The following is a 20,565-nucleotide window of genomic DNA, read 5'->3' as shown; positions in this document are numbered from 1 at the left end:
ATTTTTTATATTCAAAATGAAATGTTTATCCAGTATTTGATTATATTTATTTGCAGTTAGTTATACAAATACAATTTTAATAAGTTGTATTTATGCATTATTTACTTATAATCTTAAATTTTAAGTAATATACATCAACAAACAGTATTTTATTATACATAAAAATTAGTTTTTAAGAATTTTTGTCAAATATTTTATAATATAGAATAAATATATATTCACTTCATAAAATGACATAGTGAAACACTTGCTTTTCATAATTGAGTTATCCTTTTCTTTAAACATGTTTAATGAAATTTTTTTAATATATACAAAAATATGTTTAATTTTATATTTATAATGTTTTCAAATTAATGATGTTTATACAGAAACTATTTTTAGTAGATAAATAAACATAATTAATAAAAATTTATTGTTATTTAATAACACAAAATAAATTAAAAGTCATTTCAACACGGTTTATCCAAATGAAAGAATGACGCGGTTTACCTAGGTGACGTGGCATGCAGCGGTACGTCATCTCACATAATTATCGTTGCCCTAATGAAAACTCAATCCTTATTCCTTACAATAATATTAATAGAGTGTAGAAAAAAAGTTCATTTTTTTTAATTTATATAATATTTACATACGAAAAATATAATAAATAAACGTACACATCATCTTCATCTTCGATAATGTTTGAACCCTTGACCTCCTAGTAAGTCAAAGACTACGACAGACCCTTTGGTAGTATAAAAAAAGTTGATCCCTACAATTATATTAGAGTAAAGAAAAAAGAGAAAAGTCAATCCTTCCATCGACATTTAATTAAAGCAAAGTTGATTTGTGTAGTGATAATGAAGCAAAGAAAAAGACATAGTTTTTTTTGATTAACCTGTATATCCAACCCGCTATGCGAGTCGACTAATCCCAGGGCGACCACCTGCTTTGCAGATAGCCCAGAGTCGTTGCATTTGAACTTTCGTGGTCATAAGGGGATTTTTATTCTTCTTTGGATATGAACGTGAGATCTCCTGATACTTTTGACCTTTAGAGCCAAGCTCAAACCAATTGTGGTTAAAAAAAAAGACATAGTTTATGTTGGAAGAAAAAGGATTTATTGAAGAATGTTATCTGGAACTCTTCGTGGGTGATCAAATTATAGCACGAAAATGTAAGAAAGAAAAGTTTGATTTTGACACAAGTAAGCATATGTGAAAGTGATAGATCGGGGGGTTCAATTAGCAAGATGACCTTATTTTGGAAATTTTAAACGTCATCCAATGATACAGGGATTTGGTTCAATTACGCATTGCTCGATTTGATTATCTGATGGAACATCAAAGTTAACTGCGACACAAACAAATCAATTGTCGTAAGGACTTAAACCGCTAATATTTCAAAAGCTAAAACCTATATTTCATCAATTGAGCTATCTTTTAAAGATCAACTAAAATATATACTTCACTATAAGAACTATCAACTTCTTTTCTCTCTAAACGTGAAACATGAAAAGTAAAAGTGTAAGTATATATATATATATATATATATATGATATCTTTTTCTTTCTTTTCCAACTCAAAATATGCAATAACATTTATTCCCTTTCATTTAACGGATGCTTCTTAATGGTGGTTAGTGACAGGGATCAAAATATGGGTTTTTTTGTAACAAAAATTATAGCAACTAACTCCAAGATAACTTTAAAACCATAAGGATCAAATTCGTAATATACTCCACATTATATCTATAAGTAGCAAGCGTAGTTAATGTGAAATCTCACTATACAATTTAACTCCGCGAGAATGAGTTACGAGTATCAGCACACTGATCTCCTAATTTACAAAGCTGTGTTTGATGACAATTGGAATTCTGTAAGGAACATCTTTCAAGAACATCCGGATCTACGAACCAAGCCAATCAATTCGAGGTTGGAGACGCCACTAATGATAGCCGTGGGAACGGATCGGTCCCATGATTTTGTCAAAAACTTGCTGTCCAGTCTTTCTAGTGACGACTTGATCCGTGTTGCGCTGGCTGAAGAGGACAAAGAAGGAGACACAGCCCTCCATCATGCTGCTCAGATTGGAAATATGATTGATGCAACTTTATTGCTTTCATATTCTTGCAAACCGGAGACAATCTTACATAAGAATAATGTTGGAGGTACGCCGTTGTTATTTGCCTCGTGGTTGGGAAGGAAGAACGATATGCTTGAATTCTTGTTTTCTAAGTTGGGTGTTTTAAACCCCCCGCCATCAGGGATTCCCAATGAGAGTTTGGTTCATGGCGATCTCCTTAGTCCCGCCATTGAAGGCGAATTCCTCGGTACACATATTTAACTTACAAGTTCTACATACACATATCTCCACTTTCGAAAAGGTATATATATATATATATATATATATATATATATATATATATATATACATATATAGCTTGGAAACTAAAGTTGTTTATCGTAATATATATGGAACTAGCCGGAAAGCACGCAGGCACAGTCCTACGCAAAAAATGGGAGTTGCAACGACCTTTGGAAATGCTAGCTAGAAAACCTAATTTATTTCTTAGCGGAAGCAAACTTGGATTCTGGGGTCGTCTCATCTATTCATGTAAATCCCTCTTTAATTGAAATTCAAGATTTTACATTCTGAAAATAATCGAACTTAAATTAATGGGTTGCGCACAAAACACATGAATTAAGCTAGAAATGTATATTAATAATTAAACAAAATGCTACTTGTGAATCTTAAATCATTGAATTTGCTTTGATTCTCTAAGTGTTGCCTGATGAGAGTGATCAAAGCATGCCTGATGAGAAAAAGGGACAACAGTATGTCCAAGATGAGGTATTTTCATTGTAACTCTACATTTGGGAACCTATATATATATATATATATATATATATATATATATATTATATACCATTAGTTTATATGTTGAATTTTGGAATTAATTAATTTCTCAAGAATCTATCTACAAGGTGGCAACAGAATTTTTCTGCAGTAAATCTACATCTAAAGTATGGTTTAAGAGGATCCTTCAATACCTAGGTATGTTAATTAATGCAATTATATTTGAAAATTATATATTTACGATCAATATAACATCTCTAACTTTGGATCATATATATATATATATATATATAATTGATGATGTAGCTTCACCAATCAAGAACATCTATGATATGAAAATAACACATAGACAAGCCAAGGAACTTGTAAATCTCTCATGCTCGATTGTCATAGGAAGGCACGACCAATATGCTGTTTGGGCGATCTTACAATCCACRATATTTAGAGCAATAGAATCTGGGATTTCTGAGGTAATTGAGGAGTGTATACACTACCTCAAAATGCCACTTAGGCAACAAATGAAAAATGTTGTCTAAGAGGGGTTTATATGTTGCTTAAGGCTTAGGCAACAAACCCGTGTTGCCTAAGCAGTGTTGCCTTCTCAATGTTGCATAAGAACCAAGGCAACATATGCAAACAGAATATGTTGCCTAAGCAGACTTCTTAGGCAACACACAAAAGGTTATGTTGCCTAAGCAAAAAACATATGTTGCGTRAGTTATCAGCTTAGACAACATACTCTATCTTTATATGTTGCCTTACATATCAACTTAGACAACATACTCTATCTGAATATGTTGCTTAAAATATCAGCTTAGACAACATACTCTATTTAGATATGTTGCCTTTGAACTGTAATTAACCTAATATAAAATTTCTTTTAGGCAACATTTATATTGTTTAATTGTTGCCTAAGATTTTTGTGTACCATGGTGTAGTTTTTTCTTGCACACTTTCTACAAATGAATCTCAAACAAGCAAACAAATAACCAAATGTTTTATATAAACAACTTTTATAACCAAACAAAACTAATTAAGTTCAATAATTGAAAGATAATTTTTTTCCTAAATAAGTCTAAAAGTAGACAACAAGTTCAATAACACAAAATTAAAAACTTAACCTAAAACGTTGTCTCTCTTAATCGCCTTTCCGGTGATAATTCCTCGTCTTGCCTTCTTTGTAATCGGTTCTTCCGTCGGTTCCACTTGGATGCGGCGACAATTGATACGTATATCTAGAGCAAGTGGCCAATTAGTAGGTGTGCTCGTCTCTGATGACGCTGGTGTAGTTGGTGAGTCCAAAGACGGAAGCAAATTTGATAACATGAGTGAAAGAAACAGCAACTTTAGAGAATGAAACACAAGCAGAAATGTGACTTACATAGTGAAAGAAACAGCAATGAAGATCTAAGTTGAAAATACCCCCCCCCCCTTTGTCCTACGGAGACGTTTCCCTTTTACCATGCCATCTCATATGACCTACAGTATATTTTGCCTAAGTAAATTGTGATAAATCTTTTGTGCAATGCGAGTTGTCAACCTTGGAAGCATCAATTTGTTTACCTTAGGCAACATAGAAACAATAATATATGTTGCCTAAGTAAATTGAGTTGAATTTATAATATTTACCTTAGGCAACATAGAAACAATAATATATGTTGCCTAAGTAAATTGAGTTGAATTTATAATATTTACCTTAGGCAACATAGAAATAGGAATATATGTTGTCTAAGTAAACTTTGTTGGATTTATGTTTTTACCTTAGGCAACATAGTATATGAATATATGTTGATTAAGTAAACTTTGATGGATTTAAAAAAAAAATATGAGTGACCAACATTGAACTAAGGCAACGTAGGCTAATATGTTGCCTAGGATACGTGGAGGCAACATAGAATCATTTATATGTTGCCTAAGGTCACACTTAGGCAACATAGAACCATATGTTGCATTAGAGGAAACTTAGGCAACATATAATAGTCTTTGTTGTCTTAGCGTATCTTAAGCAACATAGGTAATTTACATTTGTTGTCTAAGACAACATTTGGTGTAGTGATATTAGCATACCCAAGCATTATTTGGGCTTCCGATGGGTTCTATTTGTTCCATTCAGCCATCAGTCAACGCCGAGAAAAAATATACAATCTTGTCTACCAAATGAGTAGCTACAAGGCGTTTATAGCAAGTCACGTTAATCATGATACAAAAGAGAACGCGTTACATATTGCTGCAAAGTTGGCCCCAGCTCGTCGACTAAATATTATAAACGGAGCAGCTTTACAAATGCAACGTGAGCTTCAATGGTTCAAGGTGATCATAATGGATTAATCAAGTCGAGTGACAATAATAGTTGTCCCTTACAACACTTGTAACGGGCAACAACTATATATATATATATATATATATTTCAAACATTAATTATTACTTTGTGCAGGAAATCGAAACTAATTTCGTACAACCCGCATGTAAAAATGCTTACAACAAAGAGGGGAAAACTCCTAGAATGGTTTTCACCGATGCGCATAAAGACTTGCTTAAAGAAGGCCAAGAATGGATGAAAGACACGGCATCGTCAAGTACCGTGGTAGCAACACTCATAGTCACAATGGCATTTGCAGTTGCCTTCGCGGTCCCTGGTGGAAACAAAAACGAAGGAAATCCGGTGTACTTGGATAGGGGAGCCTTTATGCTTTTCATCATATCAGATGCCATTGCCTTATTTTCTTCAGCTACTTCGGTGTTAATGTTCTTAGGGATACTGACTTCACGCTATGCGGCAGATGACTTCCTTTACACGTTGCCAAAGCGAATGACGATCGGACTTGTGTTCTTGTTCTTGTCGTTAGCAGCTACGTTGGTAGCATTCAGCGCAACCCTTTCACTAGTGCTTCAAGATAAAGTGACATGGATTGCAGCTCCTCTTCTTGTAATAACAAGTATTCCTGTGGGTCTGTTTGGAGTGCTACAGTTTCCTTTGCTCATTAAGCTGGTCTACTCCACATATGGACCAAGCATCTTTCACAAGCAGAACAAGAGAATGATTCATTAATTAGATACAAGACAAAATTTAATTAAGTTATGATGCAACTCTTTATATTTGTACAAATAATATAACTCAATCTCAACCGTCCATTTCATTTGATTAATATGTGATTTCATAGAAGTTTTGATTGTTCCCTAATATAAAATATTTATCATAATTAATGAAATGCTTATATGATGAGGATTGGAATATATAAAGCATAGTAGGACCAAAAGAACCAGTATACAACATGTTGAGAGCACAATATATAAAGGAAATATGAACGATCATATCATATATTATGTTAAAAGTCTTACAAATTAAAGAGAATAAAAATGCTCTAAAATGACTAAGTAACATATGAAATTTCTTTTTCCAACAATATTCGAAAGTTATAATAGAAAATCATCAAATCAGTTAAATGAATGAAGTCCTAAAACATTATACTTAAGCTAAATTATTATAACTGAGCTAAATGTTAAAACATATCACTACAACAAATCGAGTTTATATGACACTCCCAATTTCTAAGCGTCCTAATAGACCTCTTTATAGGACTAAAAAAAATAAAGTGTTCTATCTAAAGGCGTTGTAATAAGTTTTTATAACGTCGTAATAAAAACTTATTACAACACTTTTAGATAAGACGCTTTATATTTTGGTACTATTAATTAAGTCCTATAAAGCGATCTATTATGATGCTTAGAGATTGAGGACGTCTTATAAACCCAATTTTGTTGTAGCGTATATAATTACGTAAAGTCTAAAACATGTATGAATGGTCCCACAAAATGGTAGAATGTTGTGACAGAAAGGGGTACGCTACATGTTGAGAGTACAATATACAAAGGTAATATCACCTTTATGAAAAGAATAGTAGTGTTCGTGAAGTGATTAAATTAAGCATAAAGCAAATAATACCAAGAATGGATACTTGCTTGTAATGATATTTAAAGTGGTTCAAAAAAAAGGTGATTTTACTTTTAACGGTAAAAAAACGTGTGCCGGTGGCTTTGGCCGTGCGTCTAGATCGCGGAACAAGGTCCCGTAAATTACATATGATTTTGTATATGATATTAGTGTAAAATCACATATGATTTAACCGTTTTTTATTCTGTTAAATAGATATTATTCTTGTTTGAACACGACTTTATATGAGATGAAGTTTAGAAAAAACAGTAAAATAATGTAAAAAATATATAATTATTCATATTTGAGTTATCCTTTTTCTAATATAATTCAAAAAAAATATTTAATTTATATAAAAATATGTTTGATTTTACATTTATTATGTAATTATCGTTATATATTATAAACAATTATGTTAATCTATACTATATTATAAAGCATTTGACAAAAACTCTTAAAAACCATTTTTTATGCGTAAAGTACTGTTTATTAATGCGTATTACTTAAAACTGAAGATTGCAAGTAGATTGTGCGTAAGTACAACTTATTAAAGCTCCATATCTGAATTTGTGTAACTAACTGCAGATGAACATAATCAAATACAGAATAAACATCTCATTTTAAATATAAAAAATCTAAAATATAATTAGCATAATCATTGAAATCTAACATAATACTTAATTATTATCTTTATAAAATGTTATATTATAAAACCAAAAATAAATTATTTTGTTATTAAACTTAAATTAAATTATAATAAAAAATAAATTAAAGAAATTACATAAAAATGAGAACTTTTAAATAGTTGATTTGATATTAACATTGATATATTGTTTTTCAAATTTTTATGATATCTTTAAATTTATATTTTATTCAAAAATAAAATCATTCTTTTTTCTTAAAAACACATAAAATCGTATTATAACATCGACAAAGACAAAATAATAAAATAAAAATAAAAATCGAGATATTTCTCGCTGCATTGCGCGAGTACTCTTCTAGTGTGTGTGTGTATATATATATATATATATGATAAAATTAATAAAAAATATATAATTATTCATATTTGAGTTATCCTTTTTCTAATATAATTAAAAAAAATGTTTAATTTATATAAAAATATGTTTGATTACATTTATTGTATAATTATGTTATATATTATAAACAATTATGTTAATTAAAATAAATATATTTAGTTAACAATTAATCATGACAAAATAAATTATATAACTTTATTGAGTCTTGTTATTTAAAAATTATCTCAACACGATTCATTCAAATAAGAGGTTACTAGCCGTTTTTGTTTTCCGATGTCACGATTGTCTTGGTGACGTGCCATGAAGTAGTGTACATGCCATCTCACGTTATGGTTGGTCTAATGAAAAATCGATCCTTATCATTCAAGTAAGGAAAAAAGTCGTTCCTTGCGATCATATTCAAGAAAAGAAAAGTTGATTTGTGCAGTGACAATGAAGCACAGAAAAGTGAATAGACAAAAAAAAGAAGGCAAACTCAATGTCGGAAGAAAAGGATTTATTGAATGATGCTATAATTGAAGAACAAATATTGCAATGGTCCTGAAGAACATGAACTTGTGACTTTTATGGTGCGTTTGGTACACTGAACATGACATAATAAAACAGAGACGATTGTTAAACGTTTGGCATGACTTTTTATATGAAACAGAGTGGAACAAGCATGTTCCACCACCATCCATGGAACGAGGAGGAACAAGTCTATAGTTTAACAATATACTAAAAACTAAATTTTCTTCTAAATCGTCAAATACATTTATCTCTTTATAATTTTATTATCCTCAAAATATTATTTAATTTATACGTTTTCTATATTTTTGTTAATTTATGTAATTTAATAAATATTAAAAATAACAAATAGTATAAAATAGAAATTGGAAATTAATATGCTTCATATTTTGGTTTCATCTCAATCATCATGACGAAAACTTTTTAATGATATATTTTGTTATAAAAATATTTATTTTATTATAATTACAAAAACTAAGCAAAATATATAATTAAAGATGTAAGCAAATCATGTCTTACCAAATGTTTTAATAATTTAATAAATTACAAAACTTTTTAATGACATATTTTGATTATTTTACCAATCGTGTCTCATCAAACCATGTCGTACCAAATGTTGAACGACCGTTATGTGTTGATTTTGTCATGTTTTGTTTAGATATCAAATACACCCTTAAAAAACAAAATCAATATTTTACCAGTTGAGTTACGGAATTAACTGAAAAACATATTTTAAATATATGAGCTTTTTTTTCTCTCTCTAACTCGTGAAACATGAAAAGGAAAAAAGTATGTAACATCTTTTTCTTTCTTTCCAACTCAAAATATGCAAGAACAAGAATTCCCTCTTATTTTATTTTCTAAAATAATAAATGATGTGTTATAGGTTAATGTTAGAAAGTTATGGGTCGTTTACCAAATGCTTATTTGGGTAAGCGCTTACCAAATTATATTACCTTACCAGATGAATATGATAAAGATCAAAAATCTTATCCGATAAGATCGAGGCAAGGACCGAGAGTATTACCCGGTAAGTGAGGGCAATGACTCTTACCACAGTTAGCTCTTACCGCGCAAATTGTTGCATAAAAAAACCGTTTTTGTTGACTAAAATCTTACCCGGTAATAAATAATAGCATTGAATTTTCTTCGTAAGTGCTTACTGGGTAAATGTTTGGTAAACGGCCCCTTAGTCCTTATCTCACTCTTACCGGGTAAGATTCTTGGTTCTTACCATATTCATCCGATAAGATAATGTGACTTGATAAACGCTTACTTAAATAAGCATTTCATAAACGTGATTTCAATTTACCCAAAAAGAAACCAAGAGCTGTAATAATATGTAACAAGGATCAAAGAATGACGACTTTACTAGAATTTGAAACTAATATTTATATCTATTTTTTAAAACTAAAAGAGTAATCGAGATACATCTCGATTTTAATGTTTCGTTTTATTCTTTGTCTTTGTTGATGTTATAAACTAAGTCCTATAAAATATTTTTATAGAATGCTGTTTATTTCTAGGCCTTTCATAAAATCAGTTTTGTTATAGTAGGAGGGGGTAAATGTTATAATTTTTGGGTAATATAAAATAATTAATATGACATATTTTTTTGTTTATTTAAATGGGAAAATAAGAAAAAAGAATTGGCAATTTACCAAAATACCGTTACTTAACGGATACTTTTTAGCGATTGTTACTGGCTAGGACCAAAACATGTCAAAAATGCATACATAGGGGGTTTTTTTGTAATAGAAAGTTGCACAAATTCATCCAAAGAAAACTTTAAAACCGCAGGGACCAAATCCGTAACTTACTTCATAATAAATCTATAAGTAGCCAGCCATCCAACCTAGTTGGATTTTATATCTCAATATACCAAATCAAATCAACTCAACCAAAATGGTTTACGAGTCCCAAGAAATCGATATCAAAATTTACAATGCTGTGATTCGTGATAAATGGGATTTCGTAAGTAAAATCTTTCAAGAGAAACCAGAACTACAAATCAAGCCAATCAGTTGGCGGTTGGAGACGCCGCTAATGATAGCCGTCGGAACGAATCAATCCCATGATTTTGTCCGAAATTTGCTTCAAAGTCTTAATAATGATCATGACTTGATCAATTGTGCGATGGAAGCAAAGAACGATGAAGGAGACACGGCCCTCCATTACGCTACTAAGGTTGGGAATATGATTGATGCAATATTATTGCTCACATATTCTTCCAAACCTGAAGAGATGGCCTTGCAGAAGAATAGGGATGGAACTACGGCGTTGCTCTATGCTGCCAGGTGCGGAAGGAAGAAGGAAATGCTTGTATACTTGTATTCGTTGACGAGTGTTTTTTTAAACCCTCTCAATTCAAGAAATCCGACTCGAACATTGTTTCTCGGCCCTTTACTTACTAACGCCATTGATGCTGGATTCCTCGGTACATATATATAACTTACAAACTAGATTTTATATATATATATATATATACACACACACACCCCTCATCTTACGGTTTAGATCTATTCTCGTGTTTGAGAGTGTTTTCGTTTCAAACCTTCCCCCTTCTCTCTCTCTCTCTCTCTCTCTATATATATATATATATAGACGAAGAACCAAATGGGTCTGGCCCGACAGTCCTCAACCGTTTACACTTTTCTAAAAAATAATGGCCCTGTCCGAGACTAGTTATACATAGGCTTGATATTTTTTAAAAATAAGTTTTTATGAATTATATATCAAGATTTTCAAGTTTTCTGTGACGTTTTTCAAGTTTTTGTAAGTGTTTCAATTCTAAATCTCGAAAATCGTAATTATAAAACATCTATAACTTTTTTGTGTAAAAAAGATTTAGAAGAATATCTTTAAAGTGTCTTTGAATAACCCAATTATAAAGTTTAAAGTGTATTTCAATAAGATATTGTCCAAAAAAAATCTTCAAACACGTTCAAAATTGATTTTTGAAAAAAGAAAATAATTGGGTTTGCGCCCGGCCCAGGACCAGACCAGTTCTTGGGCCATGGGTTGATGGTTCAAAACTTACCATTCTCATCAAAACTTTTACTCTCGCAAGACGTCAAGTTTAATTACATATAACTTCGAAATTACTAAAGTTGTTTATTGTTATATATATATGCAGACGTAGCATTAAACCTAGTCGAAGCGTACTCAAAGGGTGTCCTAGGCGGCACACTATATGACTCACAAAAATCTTTGTCGGTACTAGCTGGCAAACCAGAACTTTTTTATAGCGGAAAAAAGCTTGGATTTTGGCGTCGTCTCATTTATAACTGTAAATCTCTCTTTAACTAATTTCTTTTCTTATTTAATTAATGTAGATAAATAACATGTTTGTTTCGATTAATTGGTAGGTATTCGATACAATGGTTGTTGTCTCTTCTTTGCAAAACACGTCTACACTTTAAAACTAAAAAATAGAACGATTTTTCCTCTCAAAATTAAGTTTGGTTTTGTTACTCGATAATTATAAACATAGAACATATATGTGTTTTGGATTAATAGAAAGGATTGATTTAATTAGTTGTGAACTTTCATTTAGATCCATGTTATTAACTGTATTTGGTTTATATCTTTTCAAGCGTTGCATGTGGACGAGAAGCGTAGTAAACTCATGACACCTGTTGATGAGAAGACGACGAGTAAACGATATGCTCATGATATGGTATTATATATATATATATATATATAACTCCATATCTTAATTGCTTTCGATTTAACATGAACCTTTCCAAACACTATTTACCATGTCTAGGGGTTGTATGAACAAATCTGTTTCTATCTCGATAAATTTTTCTGTTTGAATAATATGTATTGTTTGCTATTTCATGATTTCGGTTATATTTATTTAGGATTTCTGACCGTATACACACACATAAAATTCAAATGAGAACATCACAATTTTACAAAAACGCGGGAACATCGTATCCCATATGATACTATAGGTCATCACATGTGATACTAAATTAGAAGTCGGGCGACTTTGGTTTCGCCCTAGGTCATCGGTCAAGTCGCGTTTGCACCCTTGTTTTCCTAGTGTCATGTGATTGCGTACAATATCACATGTTCACACGTTTGCGTATATATGTGATGTCCTAGTATGTATGTATGTATGTATGTATGTTTGTATGTATGTATGCATGCATGCATGTGTATGTGCATGGGTTTAATCTTTTGAGAACTCCAAAATTTATGAGATCCGCGAGAATTGTACGTTAAAGTTTTTTCACATGATTTTCTATCTAAGTATGGTATTTAATGCACTGATTAACATATATTTGTTTTAACATATGTTTGTTTCATATGTATTCAGTTCACAATGCAATGTGAACCACTTTTATGTGTATTTTTTGTTTGACAAACACGCCAAAAGGTTCATATTTTGAACTGAGTACATATGAAACAAACAGGTTGTGAAACAAATGTATGTTGATTACTGTATTAAATTCTATCCATAGATGAAAAAATAATATGAAATAGCATACGATGCACTGATTCTCAGAGTTCTCAAGATTTAGAGAGTTCTCAAAAGAAGTTCCGCACACACACACACACACATATAGAGGGAGGATCAAACGATAATGTTAATTATTTAAGAGAATACGAAAACGGTCAAATCACGTGCAAAATCACATATGATTTCCGCGTCTTCAGGTCGTGGGGCAAAGTCGCGTGAATCACATGTGATTTTGTACGTGATGTTAGAATAAAATTACATTTGATTCACCGTTTTCTTATTCTCTTAAATAGGCACGTTCGCTTTTAAACCTAATTCTCTCTCTCTCTCTCTCTCTCTCTCTATATATATATATATATATATATACATATATACATGTGTGTGTGTATATATATATATGTGTGTGTGTGTGTGTGAAGATTCAAACGAGAATACTTACATTCTATGAAAATGCGAGAACAACCTTATCATATAGGATAATAGACGGTGATGTTCGGACGACGTGGCCTACAACCTAGGTCGCACCAAAGGTCGTCTACGTCTCTGATTTAGTATCACATGTTATAGAATCACATCAATAACACCATTATCACATGTTATAATACATGTGAGGGAGACTAGTGGTATACGGGTAACTTGACTCATAACCTAGGTCGCCTCAAAGGTCGTCCACGTGTCTGATTTAGTATTGCATATGTATCATATGAGTTGGAATATAATATCACATGTGATTAATTATAGTAAGATGTTCTCGCTTTCTCATAAAATGAAGTTATGCTCGTTTGAACCTTCCCTAGGGTTCAGATAAAAATCAATTTTCCATTGTAAAGCAAAGGACAAATCCTAACTATGATCAAAATTAAAAACACTAATCAATGGTTTAAAAATGGTTAATTAAGAAATAATTAGGGGCAAAAATAGAATTAATTTCAGACTTGAATCACATGTCTACTTTATTTTAATTTCTTTTTTAATTAAAAGAACTTTTACCCCCTTAATTTTTAAACTAATTACCTTAAAAATAACTAATATTTTAACCAAACAAATATTATATATGATCACATGTATGCAGTAACTCTTCAGTATTTGTACATCAATATGATATTCATCATTAATATATATTTTCACTATAACGTTTGTCATGAATATGTATATGTATGTGCATGTGTGTGTGTGTGTTCAAGTATATGAGTAACTCTTCAGTTTTTGTACATCAATATGATATTCATCATTAATATATATTTTCACTATAACGTTTGTCATGAATATGTATATGTATGTGCATGTGTGTGTGTGTGTTCAAGTATATGAGTAACTCTTCAGTTTTTGTACATCAATATGATATTCATCATTAATATATATATTTTCACTATAATATTTATCATGAATGTACATATTATTCGTGATGAATATGTATACAACAACTTTTAGGTATTCATGCATCAGTATGATATTCATCATAAATATACATTTTCACTATAAAATTCATCATGAATATTTATGTATTATCAAGTGTATATAATAACTCTCTAGTATTGATATTAGTATGACATTTATCATAAATATTAACTTTTCACCATAATATTCATCTTGCATATACATCGTATTCATTATGAACATGCTATAGTTTTCATTATGAACATGCTACAGTTTCAATTCCACATACTTTAGTTTTTTTTTCTTTTATTGGGTTCTCGTTTGATTTCGATGAGTTTGCGATTTGTCACGATAGGTTCCTGATCCATCTCGATAAAAGATGAAAATGTTAGGTAATGATTGATATGTTTTTAGTCGGTTTCGATGGTGGTAGGTTATGATTTTACATACACAACCACACAGCAAGTCAATGGACGAGTTCTTGATTAGTCTCAATTGGTCTCGATAGGTTCTCGATCCATCTCGATGGGTTCTTGATTGGTCTTAACGGGTTCCAATCCATTTCGATAAAAGCTAAATGTGGTAGGCTATGGTTCCTACACACAAAAAAGATAATAAATCATCGATATGTTCTTGATGAAAAATGAAGGTGGTCGTTGGGTTCCGTTGTCTCGATAAAGGCTGAATGTGGTAGGCTATGGTTTCCCACACATAAAAATATAATAAATCAATTGATAGATTCTTGATAGAAAATGAAGGTGGTAGGTTATGGTTTTACACACCTAAATATACAACAAGTCAATGAATGGATTCTCGATTAGTCTTGATAGTTTCACGATTGGTCTTGATCACTACTAAATGAAATTTTTTTACCTACAGAAGTTTTCTTGGAAAATCCGTCACTAAATGGGTGATTCGTCGCAAAACCGTCACAAAAATTGGTGGGTAAATGGTTGGTGGGAAACTCAAATTAGTGATAGATTACCCGTGGATTTTTTGAGTAATCCGTTGGCATTTTCTTGAAAAACATCGGATCTACCGAACCATTGGTATTTTATGGGTAATCCGTCTGTAATCACCTAAGGAAATTTCTTTGAATGATTTTTATGGGTAAGAGTAATTTGTTTTGTAGTGGATGGGTTCTCGCTCGTTCTCGATGGGTTGTTGAAGAACCTGATGTCATGTCAGATTATAATATACTTATGACGTCGAAGAAAGTGTTGAAAAATATGATGTCCAGATACCGACTTACGGGGTCGAGCTGTTATACACACCTGAACGTAATATATTACATTTCACGTAAAAAAAAATGGTTAAAAAAGGAAAAACTATATTGATATAGATGTCATATTGAAGAGAATGAAATTCTTGTTTTTCATGTAATTTGTTTGATAAAAATATTAGAAATTTTAAAGTTAATAGTTTAAAAATTAAGGGGTAAAAGTTTTTAATTTAAAATTAAAATAAAAAATCATTTAATTAAACGTGACCATAATTTAAATGAATTTGCTTTTTTATCATTGTCATCTTAATTAATGTTTTTAATTAAAAAGTATATTTAATTTCAGTTGGAAAATTGAATTTATTTGAATTTTCATATATATATATATATATATATATATAGATATATATATATAGATATATTAATTCACCAATATTAAAAGTAGTATAATTTTGTGTAATCCTTTGGAGTTAATTTCTCAGGAAACAGCCTACACCGCAAAGGAATTTTCCAACTATAACTACAAACGTACATCTGCTACAACAGGGATTAAGAGGATGTTCCAATACCTAGGTATGTTAATGCATTTATCTTAGTTGTCTATCATGAATCGTCTCTATATACATAACTTCGGATCATATATTTGTATTTGTAGCTTCACCAATCAAAGGCATCTATGATTTGAAGCTAACACACAAACAAAGCCATCATCTTTTAAACTGCATATGCAAAATGGTGATAGAAAAGGGTGACCAAGACATTGTTTCAGCGCTCTTTGTGTCCACAGTTAATAAGGCCGTAGAATATGCAAATTATGAGGTACTTAAGGAGTGTATATTAACATACCCAAGCATTATGTGGTCTGTTTCTTGGTCCGATTTCGAACACCGTCATATATTCTACGAAGCCATCAAGCAACGCCAAGAACAAGTATACGATCTTGTCAAGGAAATGAATAGCTACAAGGGAGTCGTATTAAATCACACTGATGAAAACACAAACGAGAACGTATTACATATTGCTGCAAAGTTGGCCCCGCCTCATCGACTCAATATTGTAACCGGTGCAGCTCTGCAAATGCAGCAAGAGCTTCAATGGTTCCAGGTATATAAAGAATAAACCCTTGTGATGGCAATAACTATTGTCCCTTTTGATTAAAGAGGCAACAACTACCACCTTAATTTCCCAAAAGGAAAGGTTTTTAAAAAGGCAAATGTATTTCAAAATTTTAGTATCCCATTTGACCTTGTAATTTCTCAAATCTCTTTAAATATAACGATGGATCTACATGTTGTAGTTACTTCATAACAATTAACACACATGTATCTTAATTCATGCAGGAAATTGAAGATTTTGTAGAACCTTCACTGAGAGGAGGCGAAAACAATGACAAGAAAACTCCTAGAATGCTTTTCACTGATGAGCATAAAGAATTGCTTAAAGAAGGGAAAGAATGGATGAAAGACACTGCATCTGCAAGTAGCGTTGTAGCAACACTCATAGTGACAATGGCTTTTGCAGCTGTCTTCACGCTCCCAGGTGGAAAAGAAGATGAAAGAAAAATAGCATATATGCTTTTTTTCATATCAGATGCCACTGCGTTATTTACTTCAGCTACTTCGGCGTTGTTGTTCTTAGGAATACTTACTTCACGCTATGGAGAAGCAGACTTCCTTCATGTGTTGCCAAGGAGATTGATGGGTGGACTTTTCACCTTGTTCGTGTCATTAGCAGCTACCATGATCACATTCAGTGCAACTCTTGCACTTGTGCTTCAAGATAAATGCAACTGGATTGCAGTTCCTCTTGTTATAATAACAAGTATTCCAGTGGGTCTGTTTGCCATAATACAATTTCCTCTGCTCATTGAGCTATTCTACGTCACATATGGACCAACTATCTTTCGCAAGCGTTACAAGAAAGTGTTTCTTTAGGTGCAAAACATTTAATGTGTGTGTGCGTGTGTGTTTGTAGTTGGCAATTCAAGATGTTAGAATGTATTAATTCTAGCCCAATTAACCTAAAACTTTTCTTATTTGAATAAGGTCAGTTTGTGATCTAATTTGCCTAAAAATAATGATTGAAAGCTCACATGTAACATTAGAGATTGAGAATGATGAATGCATAAAATTGTTCTACTTCTTTGACATAATTTCAATTCATGTACTTCTATTTTGGCGTAACCCCTAATTTTACTAGTATTTTCCCTAGTAGTAGCAGAAGGAAATTAATCAAAGCATACGTCGAGTAATTATGGGTAGAGCTTGAAACTCATATATCATGATTTGAAGCTATGATCATGTAACATCACAGACTAACCGTTTCAGATATTGTCCGTTTTGTTTGTACCTAGACTTGTGATTTTAATATGTGTCTGAAAAAGAAGGTATTCATTCCCTTATAAGACAAATTTTTTCTACTCCCCAACCGATATTGTGAGCTCTAAGCACAACTACTCACTGACTGAACATCATGAATGAAATCCATATACAAGAACACTCGCCAAATGATCGGGTCATGTCCACTGCAAATCGTGATATATTCATCTTCTTTTTGTTTTTATTTTCGGATTTTGGGGGTAATTAAAGGCACCAACAGATGTTTTTCGAAAACCAAATGTTTAAAACGGATGTCTGTCAAAAAGTAAAAAAAAAAGTTCAAGGATTTATTTGTTTCATTTCCGTAAGTTCAATAATTAATTTGCTAAAAGAAATTTATAAACTTAATCACTCGAAATGTGAAAGTTACTTCGGGTTTTTTTGGACTTCTCTCTTTATATATATATATACACACACACACACACACGTATGCACTTCTTTTATATCAGTTTTAGTGTTTTAATGAGTTTGAGGATGATTTATAGAGTCAGAGTGTTTTAATAAGATTTCTTGTTGGTTCGGTGCAAATATGATTAGTTTGTTATATTATTTGAAGTATTGTCGTTTTAGTAGCAAATATGAGATAAAATGATGAAAATATTTACAACTGAGTCTCAAACAAAGGATCGTACATACCAAATTGAAACTTTTATGTAGCACAGTAAGATGATTATTTAATTAATAAACAAATCTTGGCCATTGATCAAAGTTTTGAAAACTAATCAACGATTAAAATATAAAACGTTAATTAAGAAGTGATTTGGGGTAAAAATTGAAGTTAGGATTTACACCTACCATGTTTGATTTTTTATTTTTATTTTAAATAAAAAAACTTTTACCCCCTTAATTTTTAAACTAAATTATCTTAAAAATAACTAATATTTTAATCAAACAAATTACATCAAAAATGTCATTCTTTTTTATTTGACATCTATCTCAATATTGTTTTTATATGTTTTTTTATGTTTTTTATGTTTTTTTATGTCAAATGATATATTTGTGTAATATCCATTATGAGTATTTATGCATGTTCATATATTTACAACAACTCTTTAATATTCATACATTAATATGATATTCATCATGAATATTGTGTTTGCATTTAAACTTTCTTTTCTCTCTCTCTCTCTCTCTCTCTCTCTCTCTCTCTCTATATATATATATATATATATTATAATATAAGGTTAGGTTCAAGGAAAACAAAAAAAAATTGAAAAACTAAGCAACATCTTAATAATCGTTCATCTGTAGATTATGCACAGGTGCATACAAGTAATTTGTAAGTAATTTTTCAGGTATGCGCATGTGTGTGCATAGAAACCAGAAAATATTATCAATCAATTACTTGTATGAACATGTGCATACCGTACAGATAAACGATTATTAGAATGTTCTTCAATTTTCATTTTTTTAGCCCCCCCTGACCTCTTTCTCTCACACTCTCTGAGGCACAGTCCTAAGCAAAAAATGGGAGTTGCAACGACCTTTGGAAATGCTAGCGAGAAAACCTAATTTATTTCTTAGCGGAAGCAAACTTGGATTCTGGGGTCGTCTCATCTATTCATGTAAATCCCTCTTTAATTGAAATTCAAGATTTTACATTCTGAAAATAATCGAACTTAAATTAATGGGTTGCGCACAAAACACATGAATTAAGCTAGAAATGTATATTAATAATTAAACAAAATGCTACTTGTGAATCTTAAATCATTGAATTTGCTTTGTTTAATTGATTCTCTAAGTGTTGCCTGATGAGAGTGATCAAAGCATGCCTGATGAGAAAAAGGGACAACAGTATGTCCAAGATGAGGTATTTTCATTGTAACTCTACATTTGGGAACCTATATATATATATATATATATATATATATATATATATACCATTAGTTTATATACTGAATTTTGGAATTAATTAATGGTTTAAGAGGATCCTTCAATACCTAGGTATGTTAAAGTATGGTGTCTGATTTTAAAATGCTAATCAATCAAGTAGGCACTCATCGCAAGGTTGGAGTGACTTTCTTATTTGTTTGCGTTGTGGTACTTTGGCAACTTTGGAAGTGGCGGAATGAAATTTTTCATGCTGAGGATGGTGCGAAAATTAAGAAGAAAGGTGAAGACCCATTTTCTTGGGTTCAAAATTTATCCAAGCTTTGGATGGGGAATAGGAATTGTAAGTTCCTTCTTAATTGGGATAGTTGGTCTTATTCTCCTTACCTTGTTTAGTCTCTTTATCTGTCTTTTGTTTGGGTTTTGTCTTGGTCTTTGTATGGGGGTGTTTCGGTTTTGTTTCCTTTTGTTCTTGCTTGTTGTGGTGAATTCTTGTATCTTCTTGTGTCTAGCTTCTTGCTGGATCTGTTTTTTAATATATTGGTTGGCTTGGTGAGGGTGATGGCCGTGCCGAAGATCTCTTCTTTGTCCTTCATTTTTGCCTTTCAAAAAAAAATATATCATCTCTAACTTTGGATTATATATATATATATATATATATATATATATATATATATATATATATATATTTGGGATCATGTGAGACCAAGTGTTTTTCATGAGACCCGTAAGACCAATTCTCAACCCTTATATTAGATATACAATCTTCAGATCTTAACATTCATAAACGCCACGAGACTTCTCAATAATCACAAAATTGTCACCGTGCAATTTTAGAACGTTAGATCATTAACTTATAAAGTTGATCAATGAATATAAATTGGTCTTACAGGTCTCACGAAAACCCCTTGATCTCATGTGAACCCAACCCTATATATATATATATATATATATATATATATATATATATATATA

General features: G+C 31.3%; 2 protein-coding genes across 2 annotated transcripts; both read left to right on the top strand.

Moving 5' to 3' along the window:
- The first annotated feature begins 1,787 nt into the window (after positions 1 to 1,787).
- On the top strand, positions 1,788 to 5,886 carry LOC112520891 (ankyrin repeat-containing protein ITN1-like). Its single transcript, XM_025129514.1, has 4 exons — positions 1,788 to 2,310; positions 2,764 to 2,831; positions 4,875 to 5,147; positions 5,272 to 5,886. The coding sequence occupies exons 1-4, from the start codon at positions 1,788 to 1,790 to the stop codon at positions 5,884 to 5,886; spliced, it is 1,479 nt and encodes a 492-aa protein (XP_024985282.1).
- Positions 5,887 to 10,217: 4,331 nt separating this feature from the next.
- On the top strand, positions 10,218 to 17,465 carry LOC112520889. The gene is made up of 7 exons (XM_025129513.1): positions 10,218 to 10,749; positions 11,449 to 11,601; positions 11,909 to 11,991; positions 15,865 to 15,955; positions 16,038 to 16,486; positions 16,723 to 16,921; positions 17,021 to 17,465. The coding sequence occupies exons 1-7, from the start codon at positions 10,218 to 10,220 to the stop codon at positions 17,314 to 17,316; spliced, it is 1,803 nt and encodes a 600-aa protein (XP_024985281.1). The 3' UTR covers positions 17,317 to 17,465.
- Positions 17,466 to 20,565: the final 3,100 nt, after the last annotated feature.

The sequence above is a fragment of the Cynara cardunculus genome (genome assembly GCF_001531365.2).
Source record: "Cynara cardunculus var. scolymus isolate 2C chromosome LG 11, CcrdV1, whole genome shotgun sequence".
Classification (NCBI taxonomy): domain Eukaryota; kingdom Viridiplantae; phylum Streptophyta; class Magnoliopsida; order Asterales; family Asteraceae; genus Cynara; species Cynara cardunculus.
The sequence above is the reverse complement of the archived record's forward strand: the minus strand, read 5'-3'. Positions and strand labels throughout refer to the sequence as shown.

What these genes read in the sequence shown, in the direction of transcription:
- LOC112520889 (XM_025129513.1), top strand. Translation starts at nt 10,218, where the DNA reads ATGGTTTACGAGTCCCAAGAAATCGATATCAAAATTTACAATGCTGTG. An exon ending in AACGATATGCTCATGATATG is followed by an intron (nt 11,992 to 15,864) that starts GTATTATATATA and finishes TTAATTTCTCAG; the next exon opens with GAAACAGCCTACACCGCAAA. An exon ending in GAGGATGTTCCAATACCTAG is followed by an intron (nt 15,956 to 16,037) that starts GTATGTTAATGC and finishes TTGTATTTGTAG; the next exon opens with CTTCACCAATCAAAGGCATC.
- LOC112520891 (XM_025129514.1), top strand. Translation starts at nt 1,788, where the DNA reads ATGAGTTACGAGTATCAGCACACTGATCTCCTAATTTACAAAGCTGTG. An exon ending in CATTGAAGGCGAATTCCTCG is followed by an intron (nt 2,311 to 2,763) that starts GTACACATATTT and finishes TGATTCTCTAAG; the next exon opens with TGTTGCCTGATGAGAGTGAT. An exon ending in GTGAGCTTCAATGGTTCAAG is followed by an intron (nt 5,148 to 5,271) that starts GTGATCATAATG and finishes TACTTTGTGCAG; the next exon opens with GAAATCGAAACTAATTTCGT.